The 23,720-nt window shown below is 40.2% G+C and overlaps 1 protein-coding gene across 1 annotated transcript in view; it reads right to left on the bottom strand.

Moving 5' to 3' along the window:
* RFXAP (regulatory factor X associated protein) overlaps positions 1–18,748 on the bottom strand; it is a 32,335-nt gene extending 13,587 nt beyond the window's left edge. Inside the window, exon 1 of the mRNA XM_075498226.1 lies at positions 18,548–18,748. Within this exon, the coding sequence (XP_075354341.1) occupies positions 18,548–18,748 (201 nt within the window). The remainder of the gene's footprint in view (positions 1–18,547) is intronic.
* Positions 18,749–23,720: the final 4,972 nt, after the last annotated feature.

Genomic DNA, 23,720 nt, shown 5'->3' on the forward strand with positions numbered 1-23,720 from the left:
TTGGGGTCGCTCCTACCATACAGTTACTCACACAGGTTGTGTTCTGAGTAGTCTTTTCTCACTTTAATCAAGCAGTGAAGTATTTCCTCTATAGTTCGCATAAGTAGGTCTTACATGTCATTTCAAGCAAAAGTCGGAAGATTTACTTCTGGAATAGTTATCTGAACAGCAAGATTCATATTTTCTATTTTTGGCTTAATGCCACACATTTCTCACATATAAGTGTTATCAAAAGCGTCTAGCTTTTCTGAAAGGTATTTCAGACCTGAGAGTCCACTTCGTGGATGAGGATGGCTCTAACCCATTGACAGGAATTTCTTTCTTGATCTGGAGCTATTTTTGCATATTTTTCTATCACTTTGTTGAAGCCGTGAAATAGCAACTTTGCCAATTCTTCTACACAGTCACAGAAGTTTTTCTGTTTTGTTTTCAGTATGAAGTTGGGGATTTTTGTTTTGATTTGTTCTGTTTAAGCCACCATTCTTTAAAAAGTACAAGAATTACAATCACTTTGTCTTTTTTGTACTGCAGCAATGGAGAGAGCACCCATTCTTGGAGAAAGGGAAGGACAGAGGCATAGAATGTTCCTGACGCAGGGAAGTCAAAATGCCCTGGTTTATGAAATTGCATGTTAAGAACTGTCAGTGAATAAGATTTGTAGGCTCCTCATTTACATGCTTTGCTAGCCCACTCTTCTCCTTTATGGAAAGTCAGGGAAAAAACAGTCAAATTAATGCCTTTTTAACTCTTTTGTTGTATTCTTTTCAAGAACTTATTCCCGTTCTCTTTGAAATGCTTGGCAAATACAGGTACCAAGTGAGTTCATATATAGGGACTTCAGTATCATCAGATTCAGACTATCAGAGATTTTGCAGGAGAGAGGGGAAAGAATTAGCACTCTGCGGGACTGAAGCATGGCTTGATCCTCAGAAAATAACGAATCTGTGCCTAAGAAGCTATTTCTTCTCTCCTTTCTCAGACTGATGTTACAAGACTTGTATATTTAGGAACAGGAATAATGTTTTCTAGACAAGTGTGCTGTCTTTGTACTGTGTGCATACAGCTATTCTCTGTCTTTCACCTTGACAACCAAGAACATGTCTAATTTGGACCTGAATGCCTGCCCGCAAGCATCCAGGATTAACAGCCTGTTGGAAAGTCCTTGGGGACCCACTTGTTTTCAAAGCCATTCTATTAAAGCTGGATGTTTAAACAGTTTAATTCTGGTGGAGTCAGGACCCAGACTTTCCACTGGACCAAGTTGGTTCCAAATACAAGCACCTGAGACCAGCCCTCAGAGAGCTGAAAAGGGAGTCATTAATGGGCCATCAGAGCACTGCTAAGTCATTTGCTTGTATCTCTTAATTCTGATTGCCTTTATCCTTTTTCTCTTTCAGAGATCTAGGGCCAGCTCCTTGGTTAGTTACTAGATGCCCTGGAACTGCTACTTCACATGAAACATTTTTCTTAAACATTGAGTTTACTGGTCCCGTCACGCAACCTCACCTCAAGCATTCATATTGACTTACAGTCTTTTTACCACATTGGCATTGCAGCTGCATACACCTGATGCAAGTATTTCTGGAGGCATATCACAGACTTTGTTGTACTTCAGCACCAAAAGCCATTTCTAGGCAAAAGAGCTCCATGTATTTTTTCAGAAGCTTTTTGTGAACCCCGAAGTCCCTGTAGCCTGCCAATCCATTTGGCTGAGGCACATCTGTTTCTGCATAATTCTTATCCATTCCAGCCAGAAGGATAAATGCTGTGATTCACAGGCTGAACTTATCCCAGTTGGGATCAATGACTTGTACTATTCAGTAGACATTCAGACTCTGTCCAGGTCCTGGTTATTATTTTAGAAGCAGCTGTTGGCATACAGAAACTAGAAGTTAATTTGGTCACTGCAGATTTAATCGCTATGCTGAATAATGCTACTGGTTGCATGTTCTGGTACAGGAAAATTAGTGAAGATTGTGTTGCTTTGTACATTGGAGATGATCAGCTTCAGATCCAGAATTTTTCCAAGAAGAAGCAGATACTCATGGAGCTTTGTGAAGGAGTTACCATGTTACTTCAAGTCATAGCACTCAGAGGAGACCCCCTCCTTAAAGAAGCAGAGCACAATGTTCCTCTTTGAACAGAGCCACCCCGACTGCTACAGATTTTCAGTAGCTCTGCTCAGCACAGGGAAGTCAAGCTATTTGGACCGCAGTGGTGGAGTGTTGTGTAATGTTTTTTATGAGTTGTCGATAGGTAATAAACGTTATGAGTGGTACAGAGTAAATGACTTGCAGAAAAGTAGGATTCCTCAGTTCCCAAGGGCCATAGGTACTGTCCTAGAGGAGAAAATGGGTTGTTGAGTCTGCAAGTTTGAGACTCCCTTACAAGGTAGAGGGATTCATGGATAACTATATGGCAAACATGGGAAAAGTGCTGAGGGGTCTTGGCATATTAAGAGAGAAGTAAGGACAGGTCCTTCCTAAGGACTTTTTATATGTAATTAAGGAGTTCATTTCATGTTCTAAATAGACGGCATCTTGTAGGCTTAACGAATAGTTAGCTTTCAACGTCTCTTTTTCTGCTGTTGTGCAAACAGTCTTATAGGGGTCTGTGCCACACAGTCAGACTCTCCTGATCATCCATTGGATTGTGTTTGGAAGGGAAGGGAAAAATGTGCAACCTAGACTTTTCTGCCCTCCATTTTCAGTTTTCTAGACCATTTTGTCCATCCTATTTAGAACTGGGCATTTAAATTATTGAAAGCAGAGTAGGGAGCTTAAAATGCAATTTGAACATGCTCAAACCATTAAGGAATTTTGTTTAGCTCCCCATATATTAACATAAGTATAATTATGACATTCTCTCTTCAACAGAATAGTTTGTATAAAAAAATTCTCACTATTTCTGAATGTTCCTCCTTATATTGCAGCTGTTGTACAATGCTATGAAATAAAGTGGTTCCTGTGGTATTATTTTATTATAAAATATTCTTCACGCAAGGGTTTTACTGAAGACAATTTTATTCCAAGTAATGTGTGAAAGTTGACTAAGGACCAGATAATTCTTGTTCGGCTGCTTTTTCTCAATAAAAAATTATAAGTCAAGTTTAGAAACATGTAAAAGTCTGAAAACTGTAAATCTGTTCCTCTTTGCTTCTCTTTGGCACTGCCACTCCACCAAGAGGTTCCTCCACTCTTCTTTATCCTGAAATGAGGAGGGCCAGTAGCTTCAGGCCAGTGCTTTGAGGATAAAGCTAACTGACAGTCTGCGATGTAAGGAGTACACAGATGCAGATTTTGGACTTCATTAGTGGTGATGAAAAATGCAAATGCTGTGCTTTAGATGATAAACAAGCTGGAAGTTTAGATCATTGTGCTCCTCTGAAACTGCCTGTATTACAAAACATTTTTAGATGCAGAGAATCTAGATGTTACAGTCTGCCCTCTCATCTATTTTAAATAGGCACTATTGGTTTGGTTGTTTTTAAAACTATTAATAAAGTGAGCCTATGTCTATGTATGTTTGTTTACTATCTAGTATAAAGGATTGCTAATTGCCAAATTCAGCTCTGATTTAAAGGCTGAGCAGCCACACTGAAATTGGTAAGAACAAAGTCAACCCTGCCAATTTCCACATAGCTATGCAAATACTACTCAAAGCAGAATTTGGACCTACAAGCCATTTATTTGTTGACAGTCTCTTCTACGATTCAAGCTTTACTGTCAAGGAAATCACAATGCCTTTACTTATTCAGGCGGTGTCTGGAAGATCCATCTTGCTTGTAGAAAAAAAGAAAAAGAAACATGAACACAAAAATCAGTCACCACTACTGACTGCAGCGATATCCCTGAAGGCTAATAATTTATTTTACTGTGTTTAGTCCTCCTAGTTTGCCCATGACCTGGATCTCTTGTTACAAGGGTGTGTCAGATGTTCGCAATGACGTGACCAATTGCAGCTGTGTTTGGCCTGTTTCCACTGGCATCAGACGTGAGCTTGTATATAACACCCTTAATTTCTTGGTAGCTTGCTGACAGGCAAGACAGCCAGCACTACTTAGTGTATTAATGTAATCCATGAGAGTTGCTCTTTAACCCATGTCTAGCCTTGTTAGTCTTATCTGCTTCTTTACTCCCACATAATAAAGTGATTGTACTTAAAGTAATGGTCTTTCAAGCATGTCCTAGCCAGGCAGATCAACAAAACTTTTGATCTTTTAACAGTTTATTCTACAACAAATACATCATCCTATTATGTTGAAAGTGTAGAACACCAAGGAGGGAGCGCGCAGACCGCCAGTGCTAAGACATTGTTAAACTTTCTAAAAATTTGAGACAGCAATTTTCTTACACAAGAGATGCTGCATTGTTTAGTGCAGATTATGATAAAGAAGAATTAATCACAGAGTGGAAAATTGGCGGACCAGTAACCAAGACTAATTGCAGTCACTATGGAAAAAAGATTACCCTAAACAGTAATTATAAAAATACGTACTACACATAAACATGCACAGCATGTGTATAAGAGTTAATTTTTAAAACAGAAAAAATTGTGAGCAAAACTATGTAGAAAAAAAAAGAATGAAAGTAGTTGATTTAAAAGAAGAATTTATTAGATGGTTAAAAAAGACAGTTCCAATCTGTGAGAAAGGACAACTTTGGCTTAGAGCCAGTCTTGGCACAGTAATGAAGCCAAGGCAGGATTTGTTAATAAAAAATTATATGTAATGAAAAATAAGTAAGGAGTTATGGCTAGAAATTAATATACAATCATTAAAAGTAGACAAATTGCTAAAAGATGTTAGCACCACATAGAAAAAGTGAGAAGCTGAAGATTATTAGAAAAGAAACTCTTCTTAGGCCCACTACTAAATGGAGACCATAAAGTTATTATTAAGGAAAAAAAAGAGAAGTTTAATAAATATTTCTGTTAATTCATTGGAAAATGTACCATGCTTTTTTTCCATCATAAGAGGAAATGAAAAGTATTTTCCAGTTCAATAGCAACTGAGGAGGATATTAAACATCTGCAAAAGAAAAATTTTGTTGTGTCTACCGGCCTATATAATTTGTACCCAGAGACCTGATGAGCTGGCCGGGTAGACCTCTTGTCTGTTGAAATTTACTTTTAATAAATCTTGGAACACCACAGCTCTTCCAAGAGACAGGAAGACTGTTAATGCTGCAGCAATATTCCAAAGACAGGGATGATGGCTCAAAGTAGTATATACTGGTTATCCTGATGTAAGTCACAGGTATATAAATCTTCAGTAGTGAAGGCTAGACATGAATTATAGCTATTATTAAAGAGTTGGATATCAAACACAGAATAAGTGTCATTGAAGATTCTTTTTAATATGAAATAGGCCTTTAAAAGTGAGTCTGATTTTGGTTTTGGTTTTGGTTTTGGTTTTTTTTAATTGTATTTTTAAGGTAGTATATGCTTGTTTGAGAAAAGTACAAAATGTAATTTATTTAGGCTTTGGTAAGAAATTTGGCAGTATACCAGTGCATTCTGATAAAGATCAATATTGTATATGAACAGCAAAAGAACAGTAAGAAAATAGTCTGGGAAGTGATTTTTTAAACAGATGCCAGTGATGAATTGTCCACATAGAGTCCTAACCGACTATGAATGTCTTTAGTGGGGTTTGACGTAGTTGTACTAGTCCTGATATTTTTCAACATTTGAGTTAATGATGTGGAAGTAAATACAAACAGCTGATGAAATTTGCAGGCCATATGAAGATACATGGTATGGTAAATTACAGTGAGGCTGTGGCTGCGTACCTGGCACTCTCAAAAAATGTAGTCAGTACCACAATGCAAAGCTAAGAACATGAAATTCAAGCCAAGCTTACAGAGTGGTGAACTTTTACTGCAATAACACGGTTCTGAAAATGATTTAAAGGTCACAATGTGCAAGCATCTCACCAAAAGCTCCCGCTGTGACGTTCAGGTAAAAATATCACTTTCAATACTCACAGTTAGGGTGACAAGTTCATTTTCCTGTAGAACACTGGTGAAACTTGATTCTGAAATACTACTAACAATTCTCGTTTTTCTGTTTTAAAACAAATGTACAGAAAATGGAATACATGCAAAAAACCCTTCACAACAGAGATTTAAGGAAAGGCTTTAGAGTGAGACACGAGTTCACTCAGAAAGAAGCCCTGAGACATGACATCATTATAAGTACCTTTTTGAAGAGAAAATAATAGTAAGGGACTTGAATTAAATTGAATTAAATAGAGAAAACCACAGCAGAAAAACCCAGTTTCTGGAAACTAAAGTCATACAGATTCAAATGGGACATTAGGCACAAATTTTTAACAGTGAAGCTGATTAACCACTGGATTAAGCTAATAAAGCAGTGGTGGCTTCTCCAGCTTTCTGTTTCTTGGATTCAAGCCTATCTAAATTGCTGGAAAATGTGTTTAGCCAAACACAAGATACCACAATAAAGGGGGAGGTGGGTGATACATCTGTGAAATGGTCTGTGAAATACTGGAGATTCAAATCAGATAATCAAATACCCCCTTCTCATTTTAAACTCTGTAAACCACCTTCAGTTCAACTATAGGTACCATAAATCTTACCTTTGATAGCACTCAGGTTATTAGTATCAAGGACCATAGAGCTCAGTCATACTAGCTAGAATAGTTTGCGAAACTGTTTATTGTTTAAATATACTGGGCGAACCAAATCTAGCAGAAAGATGTTGTGCAGGTATTTCTTTCCCTTCCTCTGTATTCTGGGGAAGGATCATTCCTCCGTTATGTAGGGTCACGTCTTCCTCACTGTGGCAAAGGAGAAACTTGTCTCCTTTTCTGCCTCTTCCCTTATTACCTCTGAGTTGCTCCCTATACTCACTCACAGGAGTTTCCTGCAGGAGGACAATGGTCAGCACTGCTACCTGTGGTATCCTTCTCTCTAGAGCATCGAGAGGGGCAGAGCTGGGATTGACAATTGGGGATCTCCTTATTTGTAGAAACAGGCTCAATGCTGTTGTAGCAGTAATGCACTTCTGTGCAGCTACTGGGGCTTCCCACAGGGTTTTCAGATTTCTTCACATTGGACAGCAATTTGGGAGTTTGTATCTGTTCCTTGTATCGATTAGATGGAGCAAAGCATACCTCCTGCAAAGCTGCACTTCAGATAATGCTGCTACTTCATGCTTCAAAAGAGGACCAGCAAAGAAAGACCTGGTAGCTTCATATACAATGAATTATATATTTGAAAAGGTGCCAGCAATGCTTGTACCTGAATGATCTTGCAGAGAGGAGGGCTTTCTTACAGACAAGTTGCCACTGCAGTGACTGTCCAGTAGGCTGAGACCACGGCAGTACAATCAGAGTGAGGGACAAGTTTTGCAGATCATGTGGGGAGAATAGAAGAAACAGGCAAAAATTTCCATCTCTACCCTTCCTAAGTGTTTCAGCATTGCAAGCAGGGCAACTCCATGACACTGCTGGTTCTGGCAACCCTCACCATGGAGTGGCAAAGCAATCTCAGAGCAAAGGTCACTTTCTGAAGCTTTTTCTACCTCAAGTTCCATTCCCTCCTAAAAGCAGCATTTCATCTTACTCTTTCCATGTGTATGCCAACAGAAAGTCTTCCCAACAGGAAGGCTTGGCTGAGGAGTTTATAGCTGGCAGGAACCAGAAAGCATAACATACATTAACACAATTCTTGGTCCCCTGCAGCCTGTCATTTCTAGCTTTCAAAGCCATCCCCTGACTTCTGGTCCAGAAGACAGAAATTGGACAAAATTGTACTTCAGAAAATTCTTGACCTGAGCTTTCCCATTAAAGGTTTTGTATGAAAACTAATTCTTTTCTAGTCCCACTATCTGGTAAGAATCCATACTGATGTTCATATAAAGAAATGAATATACTCCAAAATTAAAGATTAAAAGCTTCTAGCTTGAGGAAAACTGTTTCTGCAGCTCTAGCTGTGAATATTTGAGGTTATTTGTAGAAAAGACACATGTACGTGACAGAGAGGAGGGAGGGGAGGAGAGGGGAGGAACAAGGTATGAGCCATCAAGAAAAATTTCTTGAAAAGAAAATGTGTTAAATTCTCACTTCCTATTCTCATGTTGGTGAGGTATGTTTTACCCACCCCACCGTGTTCTGTCTGCTACTTACCCAGAAATTCTTGTGGCACAGAGACCGTCCCTGTCATTTGCTGTGCTGCACCTACCAAGAGTCCCAGAATCATCAACAGGCATTGCCAAGAATCATCATAAGAAAAAGACATAAGCTAAAATTATCTAAATAAGCTAAAAGCTGTTAAACAGGCTAAATAAGCTAATTCCAAAGCCATGCAGCTGAAAACCTGTTTGCTAAATGTCTGAAGGTAAAAAAAAGTCTAATAAATCAACCCTTCTCACCCATCTCAAAACAATAGTAGAAGACTCAATTAGAAAAATGGAAATGTGAGAATAATGAGGGACCATTGTTCTCTTGCTCCTGCTGAGTGCATAGTAGAGTATGCTTCTCTCAGAGGTTGTGGGGTCAGGAAGTAAACTACAGTGCAGTAAGGAAGGAAGGTCATTCACAACCCCTATATGACCAGAAACTCCACCAATGCTGATTACATTCAGTAGAAATAGTTTCCTTTCTTTCCCACCTCGTTCTTGCAAAGTCGAGAGTCCTGTTACTGAAATAGCAAATTCTAGTCTTGATCTGAAATGAACTTGTCTTCTTGATTTGAAGATAAGGGAGTTAGATTTGTCTTCACATAATTCCATGGGATTCTCCAGTATTTATATGGAAATGTTCCCGATTTCCTCAGAAAAGGATGCCTGAAATTGTGAGTGCTGCAAGGTCCTGGTGGAGCTGTGACAGGTTAGTTTAGTGAGTCTAAATGTAGAACAACATGTGAATAACTGAATATACTGTTAAAACTTTTAATTTTTTCCATTTTCTTCTTAACAGATCTGTTCTGTAGATGAGGCCCAAGAATTGGAAGTGTTCTTTTTAGCATCAGCATCTCTGAATAGCCTTACTAAATCAAGTTGAACCCGGTACTGGAAATGTTATGGATCATCCATACCTAGTTCTAAATTAGTCCTCTTCCCTTTGGCTTCTTTTTCCTTTATTGGTCATTCTCAGAAGACACATTTCTCTCAAACTTCTGTTTTCCCAGTTTTCTTGTGTATGCCCTAAAAATTCTCAGCATTTCTCTCCAAATCTCTGATAACACAACCATGGCAGCTCTGTTTTTGCTCTCATTCAGTTGATGCTAATCTGTCTCTGTTCTTTTCTTTACACATGCATTTTCTTGTTTTCCTGATTAAAATTCTGCCTGTCATGACTCAAAATTCAAACCCTAATTACTTGTCAAAGCCAGGAAAACTCTGAGAAGAAGCCTCCTCACAGTGCCTGTCCTCCAAATGGTGCCATGTGTTTCCACTGACTCCAACCAAATCTGTATGGAAAACACTGAGCTAAGAGAATTACTTTAGTATTCAAAGGCCTTTTGCTGAATCAAAATTAAATCAGTCTTGATCTTTGTAATTACAAAATGTGGAAGTAGTTCCTCCCAAATGAAAATCCTGGAATTGCTGGAGGAGCCTTCTTCTGGGCGGGTAGCTAACTGGCAGGAAGCAGTCCCCTCACATGTCCCAGCTTCCATGCCAGGTAATCAAAGCTCCTTAGGAGGCTGTCCTCAGCTGAGAACCATAAAGTTTCAATCTAGATCTCTTTCTGGTCCAGTAAGTTATGAAATACTGCCCAAATGCGGGCCCCTTGGAAATGTCATAGCCCTTCCATAGAGCAATAAATGCTGGCAAGAAAAGCACAAGGTTAATCAAAGCATTATTTTTAATAAAAGCTCTCATTTAAGACAGTTCCTTAGGGTTCAGTAGGAGGCAGCAGTCTTTCTATGAGTTATGAGGATGTGTGACTTCTTTGCCCCTTTAGCAGCTTTGCACGTGGTATGCCAAGATCAGTTCGTACCTCATTGGTGCTAAAGGATAATCTAGGCTATTTCCTTGTTATTTCTCTAATATATTATTAATTGTTACGTTTTTAAGCAAAAAGCAACTAGTGTATTAAAAAGTATTAGGAAAGCAATAGCAAACTAAACAGAAAATAATATGCACAGTGTGCCTCTTGGAGGTGCTCAGTACCTTCTATCTCAAGGGAGACAGCAAAACTGGAAGAAGTACAGAGATGAGTGATAAGGGTGATCAAAGGTATGGAACTGCTAAATAATAAATAGACAAGTGAGTAGACTGGCAGTGAGATAACTGAGAGGGTAGAAAGGTCTATGAAAATGAGTGGCTAGAAAAGACAATTATAAATTGTTATTACAAGCTGTCTCATCCAGTACAAAAGCAAGAGAACTTCAAATGAAGCTAGCAGATGACTAGATAAAAGCAAACAAAAGAGATGAGTTTCCATACAATGTTCAGTCGAGCTGTGTAACTTTTCACTGCAGAAAGTTATGAATGCTACAAGTTTACATAGTTCAAAAAGTGACTGGACAAATTAATGAAAGGAAACTTAAACCAAAGTAAAAGGCAGATGTATTGTGTTATATGCAGTAGTACAATATATAACTGTTTACAACATATATTTTAAATATCCATTGTGTACACCACAATTGTATTAAACATAATACAGTTGTAATATACATAATGACAATATCTCTGACTCAGGAAGTCCTCCAATGATTATTTGTTGGACGGCTGCCACAAGAGCATTTGGAGGAAGCACTACTGTGAGTGTACTGTTCCTATTGCCTTTATCAAGCATACTAACGGCTGTTTTCCTGGGGATTGTTGTTGTTGTTTTCTTCCTTTTTTATTTCTTTTTTTTTTCCCCTCATGAGAAACTAGTCTTACTGAATTGAGTGCCAGAAACCACCCTCTGGAGTGTTTCACCAAACATCCCTTAACTAGAGGGGTATTACCATCCATTCCTGCCACCTTTGAAGTCTGGCTGCTGCCATGGGCACAGGATTGGCCAAAGTCTTGCTCCACTCCACTGGATGGTGCTTTTGTCAGTGGGTGGGAAAAAAGGGAATAAAAAAGGTGGGAGGTGCTGGAGTTTCATAAGGTCTCACCTATCACTGCCCTTGTATTCTGATTCTGTGATTTCCAGAAGCCCCAGTCCTAGTACCAGATGTTGGAGACTGGCATTACTGATGGTCCATGCTCCTGGGAAATAGGTCATTGCCAAGAGGAGCATACCTAAACTGAGACATCTGAGGCCAAATGTGCCACATATCACATGCTACCTCTGACAAACCCCATAGTAACTCCTTTTGAAGGCTGAATCCTGGGCTAGATGGATCATTCTTCTGACCCTGTCCAGCCAACTTCATATTCTTATAAGCATGAGGAAAAGATTATTCCTGATCATATCACAGTTTCTTCTTAAGCTAACTCTCTCATAGTAGCAGTTGTAGGAGACTTCATTGAGACTAATAGCTAATATCCTATTGAATATGAGGTTATGAGACAAGTCTCTTTAAAAAAAAGAGTCATGTTGATCAGGATCAACAGTATAGTTAACCCATTGAGTTGGTTTGGTAAGGGCATTGTAGTTCTTGTAGACACTAGCTCGCAGCCTGTCTGGCCATTAGTCCATCTGCATTTACAGCTGGATCAACAAGGAATAGCCTCCGGGCTTGTGTCTGTAAACTAGGCTCGAGTTCACAGCTTCACGTATCTTTTTTTTTCGGAAGCTGGAGAGGAGGAAGAACAACAAAACAGTTAATGCACTGGCCATTATGAAAGTGGTACTGGGAAGTTGTGCTATGGCGGCTTCCAGAGCTGAATGTAAACTAAAATGGGCACTTCTGGCTTCCTGATACCCTCATTTTATATATAAAATTATAGGAGGAAAAGTTCCTTGCAATAATTTGTGTTTTGTCGAAGCATACAACTAGAACAAAATTGTGCCTAAAATTTCTTCCATCTGCTCCCTTTGGCTACAGGTACAAGGCTGTCAATTCATCATACACAAAAAGAAACCTGGGGCCAAATTCTCTGTTGGCATAACTCCACGAAAGGCTTGGACTTTGCCTTCCCCCTGAAGAACTGATTTTGAAAGATTCAGTGGAAAAACAGGAGAAAAATGGAAATAGCAGTACGTGACCACCATTTCTCATAGTTCATTCAATCATATAGAAGACCCTGTGGAACTGTTTACTGCAGATTTCTGAGACAAATATCTTCAAGAACCAAAATAAATATCTTCAAGCACCAGCAAAACACTGCAGCAGTAGGCCATGCTTATTTCCATATGCAATAAGGAATGTATGGCATCATATCTGTAGCAGATGCTGGATACATTGTCATTGCATTTTAATACTTGGCCATCCCTCTTTGCAGATTGCGGCTCTCTCCATCAGGAACACATTTGATCTCTATCTATCAGTCTGTGAAATGCCTTGGAATAAAAGATGGACAAGTATCTACCTGATGGGGTCCCTAGTGTTTGATGACATATCTAATATAAAAGATTTTAGAAGAGGAAAATGTGCCCTCCATTGTCTTTTGGGCCTGAAGTCTATTGTGTTTGTTAACTATAGTATGAGACGATTTCCCTCTATTAAAACAATTTGATGAAGAGGTTCTCATTGTTACAGGAAAGTCTACAGAGAGCTGCACAGCCAAGGCAGAAGCAGTACTCAGGCAGAAAACGCAAGTTGCAAATGCCATATGGGGTACCTTAAGACCTGAGGGTTTTGCGTGGAGTCAAGTCCATCTGCATCCACAGTAGGCAAAAGTTTTTCCATTGTGGTCAGCACTGTCTCACATGAAGAACTTAAAGGAAACCACATGGCAAATAATATTGATATCCAAAAGAGCTTTTCTATATAAACACTGCCCTATATCATTGACCTATTATTAGTTACGGTACTATTATTATTAGTTATGGTACTTAGTTATGGTACTTAGTTATGGTACTATTATTAGTTATGGTACTATTAATAGTACCGTACTATTATCAGTTATGGTAAATATTAACAGTGTCTAAAGCATAGGCGAGCTTTGAATTCGTAAGAGCCATTTGTGAGAAAGCGCAGAACATATGAAAACTCCAGGAAAACCATTCTGTGCTCAAGTACTGGTATTGGGATTACAAGTGTGTACTATAAACTGCAGATTGCTGTTTGGCTTCTAGCACCAGATCTTCCTGCACAAGAATGTACATATTTGTGAATGGCCTACGCTGAGAAAACAGTGCCATCTGACTGTGTCAATTCAGGAAAAATGAAATCTATCCCAGGAATAGTAATTATTCATAAGTCACTGCAACCCTAACAGTATCAGTGTCTCTTTAAAACTGTAGATAGGCAGTTAATCGTGCACAGCATTTGGCTTGTCATGACTCATGATTGACTCATAATTCTCTCACAGATGCAGCTAGCACCAGTCCCAGGAGAGGTGACTGGGGGTAAGAAATTAAGAATCTTGGCATGGGATCATAGGATTAGTAATGGATTTAAAAGCTGGGCAACAGGGATTTTGAAGGACCTGTGATACAGGTCCCAGTAGCAGTTAAATATCCATTTTATATTGACATCTGTGGAAATTTGGAGTCTAACTACTACAGGGAGTTTGGACTGAACTTGATTAGTGCCACAACCAAAGCCAATGACACTTCTGTTTTTAAGTTAATTTTAAAAAGATACACAATACCTGCTGGTATGCCTCTCATATAGGTATTACAATAGGTAAGAAGTAGCCCTCTAGCCTCAGCAAATGAGCCAAAGCATGTAAGTTAGGAGCCACTTCTCTCTTACAAGTGAAGTGCACTCTTACTCCATCCATGACACCAAGGCAGCAGTGTGAAGAGTTAAGACACGGAGCACATTATGGGACGATGCAGAAGTCTCAACTAGCACCATCATTAGAGTGAGGTGGTGGAACCCGAAAGCAGGAGAGCATCCAGCACTTCACCGTGTTTTCTGCACATAGCATAAGCATGTCCCAGGGCATCTCCAAAGAGCAATCCAGAAAGCCCAGGAGTTAGCCCATGGGAAAAGGGGTGGTTGAACTCCAGTCTTTCTCTACCTTTAGAGATAGGAACCTACATTAAGTGCCTCCATCAACTTGAATGCTACATCCACACACAAGTACTTCACAGAGCAGAATTCACATCTTCTAAGAGTCTAAATCGTCCAGGAAGTGTGCAAATTGGATTCAGCATCCTCATCAATCTCAGAAGATGCAAACCATCTACCCTTCCTTCCAACAGTGTGTTGACCTCCAGGCTGTACATGTGAGAGGGGCAGGGTACCCAACAGCACCTCCCTCCAAGTGAAGTCTCTAAGCAGCCACGAAGGCAAGCACAACGGGGTCAAGAGATGAGTCCCCAAAGAGATCCTAAGTCTCACAGCTGAGAAGTTTATAAGGTGAAGACCTGGGTTCCCTCCTTTGAAGTGATCACACAGCTTACAGACTCCTTGAATAAAACCAGAAGTTACCCTGTGAACAGGAATTACAACCCCCAGCTCCCCACACCCAACATCATACTTTATCTATCCCACATGTTGTGTAAAGTGTTCCTTGTCAGTCAGTGCCAAATTCTGGTATGGTAGCTTTCACTGTCTGGGGATTTACATAAAAACTAGGCATCTAGGACCCCAGAGGAAAAAAAAAAGTGCTTAAGTGCAGGGTCCTGGGGAGATGCTGGAACAGCAAGCTGTGGGGACCTCCAGGATAAGATTGCCATGGGAGTTGAGGCTTTGGGATGACCCTTTGACATAAGTTTCAATCCCATTCAGCCTTAGATTAAAAAGCAAGCAAGCACATGTTCCAAGATATTCTTAAAAATGATCGTTCTGAGCCTCTCGCCCAGATCACTAGCAACGGAGAATTTGAAGGGTCTTTGGTAGCCTGTGTGGAGAGAGAATTATCTCAGTCCTAGACCTCTTGTCTTGCCATGTGTGTTAGCTATTTCAACAGAGGAAAAAATGGGTTTATAAGGAGTCTTTGGTGCCCTCTTGCAAATATAGATAATTCTTCCAAATTAGGAAGGAAGTAGCTCAAAAAAGAAGTCTGAGGAAACTTGCAGTAATTTTGCTGTACCATTAGTGCCTGTTAATCTAGCTACTTATGTAAGACCACATTTCCTTATTAAGAGGCAGCAATGATTGCTCAGGGAGATGGCCAAGATCATGGTAAGGATCAAATAGCAGCAAGGTAACAACAGGAGTCCATTTCAGAGGAAGATGATGATGATGAGGAAGCAATAGTTATGGGACTCACTCTTCTACAACAAACGTAAGGATGCAGACAGATTGCACTCAACGCTCTGCTCGTCTGCCATTGCCACACCACATGGTTACCCAGTGCTGTTCAACAAATGGAGCCATCAGGATTGCTTCTGTAACAGAGCTGCTGGTGTGTTCCCTGTCAGCTCGCACACTCATGCAGCAGCACATAGCTGGCCTGCATCAGACATAAATTGTGATGACGATGTCCGACATCAGTGGGGAGAGAGCAAAATGTCCTTCAACTTCAGAAAGCTCCTTGTCAGCTGAATGCAACCTTCAAGGCTTTGATTCATGACAAGGGTTCTGCATGTGCAGCAGTTTTGTATGCTGCTTGATAATGCATGTTGGAGGCATTTTATTGGAACCCTCTTTTAGGGCATGCCAGCTGTGTGATCAAATACTCTGAAAAGTTCAGTGATTACACTGCTGCCAGCTTTCAAGGAACCAAGCCATCAGGAACGATTTATAGCCCATCTCTCTCTTTGCTGCCAAGTTTTGTCCCTGATGAGATGCAGAATCCCAGAGGGCCTGGTCTTATACCGTGTTAGTGAGTAAAGCTTTGAAAAATTGATGTTTTATAAAATCCATTTACCTGACAACACTACCCACCTTCCAAGCTTCCTTGACTGTCCCGCATCTCTCATTCTGATTTAAAATGGATTTTGTTCTTCAGGAGTACACAGTAATTCCCAGTGGTGATTGTTACTGATAGCTTATAATAGAGCTCAGCTGTGTTGCTCCTGGATTTCTAATCAGCTTAGCAATGATAGAACTTCTGTTAGAGAATTGCACTAAGCCTATTTCATATTCAAAACCTGACAAGCAAAAAAAATACCCCATAAAATATTTTAATATACTTTGTCCAAAAAAATGGGATAAAATAAAAAGAGGTGGCCACTTTTCACCTATGGGACGTGTCTTGTGCTAATCCTTGGAAGTTAGCAGAAGGACTGATTGCATGAACAAGTTACCACAAGGCAAGTTTACACCACAGTAGCTATTCTGCTGGCAGAGCCTGTGAGAAGGTTTTCACCCTACAGCAAATGTGAGGTAGCTTAGCCTGTACTCACCAAGGCACAAACCACTGGACACTTAACCACAATTTAAAGAACAGTTGCTGCAGGGTGACTAGTACTTTGCAAAGTCACAGCTTCTCTCGCCTGTTAGTAGCTTGTTTGTGTTGCTGCATTCAAAGTATCAGAGAGGTTATCATTGAAGTGGTCTCCTCAGGATTCCTAAATACTGGAAGCAGAAGTCAGAAACAGTGTTTGGTTGTAGTTTTGGATTCATATTTATCAGATTCAAGTTCCTTTTCTGCAATGGTCACAGACTTCCTGGTGACCTTTAGCAAATCACTTTGGCTCTGATCTCAGAGATAATTAGTCCCACACTTCCACTGAATTCATGATTAATCATCTTTGAGGATCTAGGATTAATCCCTCATTTCCTCAATTGAGGAACAAAGGCAGGAGGCAACAACAGCCCTCTTTAACCTTTTTGTCTATACAGCCTGTGGTCTTTTGGGGTATAAACCATAATTACTGCAGTGACCACAATGTAGTGTAGATCTACCTAGCTTTGAAGTAGGTAGTTTTGTAGGGTTTTTTGTTCCCTAGAGTGATAGCTCCATGTTGGGAGAGCATGCTATGATGCTTTGTAGAGATACGAAGGATTTTTCTACTCAGATGACTGTCACTTTGAAACAAACCCAACTCATTTAAAATTGGTAAAAAATGCCAGCTACTGATTATCACATTCACATGTTTATTCAGCTGTTTGACCGAGAAGGGATGTCTGCCACATTTGGTCAGCATTCAGTAAGGAGTGAAGCTCTCTGTGACACTGATTTTAGATGCCCATGACTAAAATAATGAACTTACATCTCCTGAACTGGATGTGTAGCTACTCTGAAAGAATCTGATCTTATTTTCATTCTAGGCACAGTATGGATACCTCAGACCATTTAACATTTGTAAATCAGTGAGAAGATTAATTTAAAACCTGAACTGGATGCACTTTTTCTGTCTGTAATCGCTGTAATGAGCCACGCAACTGCATTTCAACATGACAAATTGGCTTCATTCATGATAATTACCTATATAGTGCTGAGGCACCTTCCGATTGGGTTTCATCTCTCTGAAAAGGCACTAACCTTTTGTGAAATAAAAGTTCTGAATGTGATGTAGAAGTCCTCACAAAGGAGGGGACAGTTTCTTCACAGTTCCTTTCTACTCCTCTGCTCTCAGTGAACCTCATTCTCTTTTTTGGTTTTCTTCTTAGCATTTTTTGCAGTGAGAAGTATCCTGTGTTCCGACTGCAGATGTTTGAAGAGTATCTGTGAAAATGCAAGAGCTAATGGTTGGGATATCTGCCACTTGAGGCTTCCCTTTCTGTCAGTGAAGTGAGCAAGTGTATTCATCGTAAAAGAGATAGCTAAAACCATCTGACCATCGTGCATGCCCTCACAGTGCCTGTGTTTCATCACCGGTAGTAAAGGCAGCCCAGGGTGCTCTGAAGTAGGTACCTGGTGTACCAGGTGAGACAAGACCTACTCCACAACTTCGGGTGACAGAGGCTAGCAGTTTTTGTATCATCCAACACTGGTTTTGTTGTCTTTAAATCCTCTTATGACTTCTGGCATTGCAGCCTCACTAGGCATCTAGCTATTCCTTTCTCTTACTAGCTTTTATGCTGCTCTCACCATCACTGCTTCCTGGGCAGGCTCCAGTTAGCACTCTAGCTGATGAAGGGAAGAGCATATCATAAGCAGTTGCTGCTTTTTTGAGCCCTTTTGCTGTGGAGAGACAACAATACTTCTCTGGGTTACTCTCTTTTTACTTTCAAAGCTGAGAAAGCAATATGACCAACCACAGCAGAGGAAACAGCAAACCTTTTTTCCCCTTGTTACTGAAGAGAAGGGAGAGGGAAGGTTCTTGCTGCAGATGCATTCATTTCACTGTGCTGGTGTCCTGGCATGAGGTCCTTCAGAACAGATTAATCTTCTAGGGGAATGTGGCTTCTTCATTAAGCAAAATGAATAAAAATTTTAATTAGCATAAAGATATCTTGGATGTAGAAACACATAATTAAGGCCTCCTATTTTTTACCATTGTATAGCCCAGTTACTAAAAGTAGAATTTAAGAACTTATAAAGGTGACAAATGATCACTGATAATTAATCACTGGCTCAATGTGAACCCAAGCAGTTAGCAGAGTGAAAACCAGAGGTGTATGTTATGGCACACCGTGGCACAGCTGTACTATGTGTCAGGTGTTTCTGGGTGTGAGCAGACTTGGCTTACCTTATGTGATCCTTCTTTTCGAATAGCCTGCTGGTTACGCTGGGCTGTTGTATTGACTGCAGGATCCCTTCTAGAAGGGTCCTGACATCGACTGCCACAGAAGCAGCTCAGGTTTGTGAGCTGTCCTAACACCAGCTGCCCATCTAACACCACTATGGATATCACCCTACGTCTTGGAACATCAGAGGAGAGCCAGGTCATGGACACATGTGGCCATTAATTTTATGGGCTGTGTTGTCAATGTTATGTGATAGGTTATAATAATGATATGTTGTAATAACAATGCTCAGCAGAGAGATGACCTGACAAAAAGGTGAATCGCTTTCTGCCAGAGCAGTGAGTCCCTTCGGATCAGTGGGACGGCCAGGGAGCAGTGGGAGTGGGGCTGTGCCATAAGGGCAGAGGAGCTGGGAGCCAGGGTGACAAGCAGCAGGGCAGAGACCCCACAGCCCTGTCCTAAGGTGCTGGGGGGAGGTGAGCAGAGCAGACCCTGTGATGGTAGCTGCATTCAGCCAAAAGCCCAGGTCACCAGACAAGCCCATAGTGACAGGGCAGGGCCCGAGGTGAAGCCAGGGAGTCAAGTCCATGGGCCGTGGCCATGCCAGTGAGATGCATTGCTGGGCATAGGCATGGCTGCAGCGGAGCTCCAGCAAGGACCAAGGCCAAGAGCATCATCACCTTAAAAGCCTCTCTTGAGCAAAGGGCAGATGATCCCAAAGAGGCACCTTGCAGCTCTTTCTCACTTAGCTCTTCAAGGCTGGGCAGCTGCCTGATATCCCAGGCTGTCTGATATCCCAGGAGTATGGCTGCCTGGCCATGAGGACAGGCAGCCATACTCCTGGAAGCAGGGTGAAGGTAGTGATGTACTCAGGGCCCTCACGTGGGTGCTGCATAGGAAAGAGGGAGAAGCCAAATGTCTCCCTTTCAGCAGCAAAATGTTAGATGGATTCAGCCATGGTATTTAATTTCGCCTCCAGATGAAATCAATGTGATCGTAATGCAAGAGCTCTTCTCCAAGAACTGCAGCTAATTCTATCTACCAGGATTAAACAAATACTAAATCTTGATTCTCTGCTATATGCAATATTAATTTAAAGATACTTTATTCAACATCAAAAGTATCCCTTGGACAGAGGACCCTATCTTTGTCTGAGGAGCACTGGTAACTCCTTTCAAGTGAGGCTGACAGACTGTAGACTATTTGCAGTAGTTTCTAACTAGCTTGTACTCTTAAGTCAGTAATACAGCCAGCTTACTCTTCCATGACCTGGCAATCAATTCACTGATGTGTTTGCATATATCATCATAACATACAGAAACAGTAGTACAAACTATGCATTAATTAAAGACCTTCCTAATCAAAGGGCACGTATCTGAGGCTGTGGTTCAATGATGCCTTAAGGCCCTGCCATCTTCCCCATCCCTAGCCTTTGCTCCACCAGGCAGCTCCCCTACAGTTGTGCTGGCAGGGCTGTTTGTGAGGGTGTGCTGTGAATATGATAAGGAACTAGATCAAGCTTAAAACAAATTTAAAAATACACATCTTTGTTCAGTTGCCTCATCCAATCCACTAGCACAACTGGGAGGGTGAGCCTCCAGCTGTGGGGAAGGGAGAACCTTAGGGAGAACAGTGTTTGACTTGTGGAGTTCTTCAGTCAGTAACCACATCTGATGTTCTTCTGAGGCAAAACAACCATTGTCTTTTTGATTGTAGAAATACTGAGTAAGAGCATCAGGTTTCAACTCATAAAACCTCTGAAAGGGACATTAAAAACCTGTGGAATCAGAGGTGCTTTCAGGAAATGAATTCCCACGACAGAGCTGTTGTGTTGCTTTGATCACTTTGTCCATGTAGTCTCCTTTGTAAATTATTAATGCTTTTCAATGCTAATTGATTCTGATATAAGAAGATAGAATGACTTTGGACTTCATTTTGGTTGATGATATCCTAAGAATTTTTGAATGACAATCAAAGAGCTTTAGTATCCTGCTCTGTAATTTGAATGATGTAAATACTAAAGTGCCTGCTTTGAATGGTCTTTTTAAATAAAAATAGGAGGCTGTCATGAGTATTTGTGGCTACTGTGTACTGAAACTTTTATTACTCAGCTTTTTTTCTGAAATCTGTTTAATGAAACAGGACTTACCAGCCTTCTACTACGTGTTCCATCACTGAAAGACAGGATACTTTTTGTCAGGATCTTGTTTTGTTCTTACCTGTGGCAAATCAGCATGAAATCCATGACAGGAGACAATCTGAGCCAAAGAATTTATAGCTATACATAATTACTATTTTGTCTTATCTAATTTTCTTGCACAAACAGACATTACAAAGCAATGAAAACTGAAAGAAGCAGGATTGCAGGTGCCTGCCTGACAAATGGCAATCCCAAAGTGGCTTGAACCTTTAATGTAGTATATTGAAATGGTATTTTGTTACATTCTACATCACTACGTCTCCCTCAAAGGTACTGACACAGATTCACAAGGCTTTTCTGGGTGCAAATTTATTTAGGACCCCTTTATACCACACTTAGTATCCTATTAAAAAGATACCCTGTCAGTCTTCAGCATGCTCCTTTCTCCTTAGATACCTGAGAAAAAAAAGGGCTGTGTTTCATGCCCTGAAGATCCAAAATTGGTTTTAAAAAATCATCATGAATATCTGAGGCCTCACTTCAAAGTTCTCTCCTGGTTTCTGTTAGCTGTGTGTCTGGATCTTGTGTGCCCACGCTGACAAGATCAGAGGATATCTGAGGGAGCCGGTGAACTTCTCACACTGACCTACCTCTCCAGTACTTTTATCAGAAACAGAAAGGTAAAACCTGGGCAACAACGAGTTAGTGAGAACATGTCCGGAATTGCATTTTGAGTAGCCGGGGTACTGTAATTTCCTTAACAGAAGCTGGCAACTTCCCACCCAAGGGAAGTGTTGACAACCTTCATCAGTGATGGGCCCATTTCTTCCTCACTAGCCCATAACTAACTTCACTTCAGTGCCAGGTTTCTCATCTCTGTTAGAAACACAGTTGATGAGAGTGATTATAGTGGAGACTAAAATGTTCTACATGTCTACAAGGTAGAAGAACCCTAATTTTTTTCACCTGGCATTATAGAAGTCAAAAAGAAATGTAGGGGAAAATCTATTGGTATGTTGTAAATTTTTTATCACTCGATTTCTGTGGCTCGTTTTTGTTGCCAGCAGCTAAAAAATTAAGAAGATGTAGGTATTGTACTCTTGCCAAAGTTTTCTTATCTGTTCAGTCAGAAGATATGTTAAATGATAAGACTAAAGGGAACTTATTAAGTTATTCTTACATTGTGTGAATATGATTAACTGATTTTCCCATCTCACCAGCTGTTTCTCACAACCCTGCTCGTAAAGGCTTCACTTTTAAGAATACAGCTTTGAGTGCCAAAACGTTGGAAAGCGTTACTTTGATTAAACGTCTCTAAAAGTCTGAAGATTCTGTTTCCACTTACTCTGATTTGCCTACCATGGATTATCAACTTTAATGCAAGGATTTTTCTTCACTTAGCAGTGAGCAATACAGCCAGCAATCTCCTGCATTCTCTTGCGGAGAGCTCTGCACAAGCTTACCAGTGTACACTGTAAGCTTTCCTGGTGAAGCCAATGCAATCATGGTGTTAGAGCATACCTGGAAGCACGTTCAATCCTGGGGAAGTCAACAGGCAAGTTTAAAGCTGAGTATGTATGTAGGACTGACTTGGCCTAATTACACGAAGTTGCAGAATTCTGCAGGGATGCAGACAACAGCACTCTGCAAGAGAAATAGTGAATTTCTGGCTCCCTGGCCTACCCTGAAGATATTAGAGTGACTTATCTTCTATTAGTGTCAAGTATCAAATTCAAAGTGATTCTGCTACTAGATCCATTGATGATATGTCAACATTTACTGTCTATTTGATGTCTTTTGGTATGAACTAGCATAAGCTTTAAAAACTTATGAAGGTAGACTGATGGAGTACGAACCTACAGTCTGCCAAGCTGCCAAGCCATCTGCTTAGTGTTTCAACCGTCCAGATAGATAGATTGAAGCCTCCAGATAGAGAGATAGATTTCAATTTTGGTTCTCAGTGAGCCAATATGGGATTTACCTTCACTGCCCATGTAGTTTCAGAAATGATTACTTAGCAAAACCCTTAAGGACTTAAAAGGCAAAATTAGGTGCTTCTCAATTGAGAAAGAAATTTATTGACTCAGGAAGATGAAATCAACATTGTTTCCTGGATTGAAGGTATCCAAGAAAAAAGGAATATGCATTTTTGTTTATTCTCACACTTACAGTGAGTAAAACTCCATCCCAAAGTGAGAAAGACATGCTTTCTCAGCAGACAACTCATTCTTGGTTTAAAAAACCAGCTAGAATAAATGCTTTTAAGTCTCCGTGAAGGAGCTAAAATGACTGTGCATCATTTGTGATTCTCATCACACAGAACAAAGTAGCTGGCATTTAAAGAAACAGGTAAATACATCAGTTTAGCAAGTGTATACATATTGATTCTTTGAACAGAATAATTTGGTCTCTTTCTATAGGAGACATGCCATCTTCTATTACAGAGGAACATTAGTCGTTTATTTTATTCCTTTTTTAAAATCTATAATTCATTAACCCACAAATCACCTTTTTCCAAAGCCCTTGAGGCTCTATTTGCACTCGCAGGAGAATGGACAGGTTCTTGCTGTAAAGTCCCTAATTCTATAATTAACCGCTCACTGAGGATTTAACAGCAAAGTGCTGCTGCTCTACCTGCCATTACTATGGCTTCATTAATTTCACAGAATATATCAGAGTACATTAGTCTGATGTATTGCCAAAAATAATTACAGTGTAGTCATACTCTGGAAAGCAGATATGTAAAAATGTCATCTTCTTAACAGATAACTTCCCTGTGTGCATACAGTCAGATCTGCCTATTTTGTGACAGAAATACTCTTTTTTGTGTTTCAGTTCTGCAAGCACCTTGTATACCTAATATCATTAACACTGAATGTGTTGAATCCCTCAAGGGCATTCTCAACATGGTGATCACTAAACCTGGGCTGACGGAGTTGTGCACAAATTTTAAAAAAGCACAGCTGGAAGATCTTAGAGCTGATGGATCTTGAATGAATTCACAGCTTGACTTTCCATAGTCATTGAAGCAGACA

Source organism: Mycteria americana, chromosome 1, assembly GCF_035582795.1.
Source record: "Mycteria americana isolate JAX WOST 10 ecotype Jacksonville Zoo and Gardens chromosome 1, USCA_MyAme_1.0, whole genome shotgun sequence".
In the NCBI taxonomy this organism is placed as follows: Eukaryota; Metazoa; Chordata; class Aves; order Ciconiiformes; family Ciconiidae; genus Mycteria; species Mycteria americana.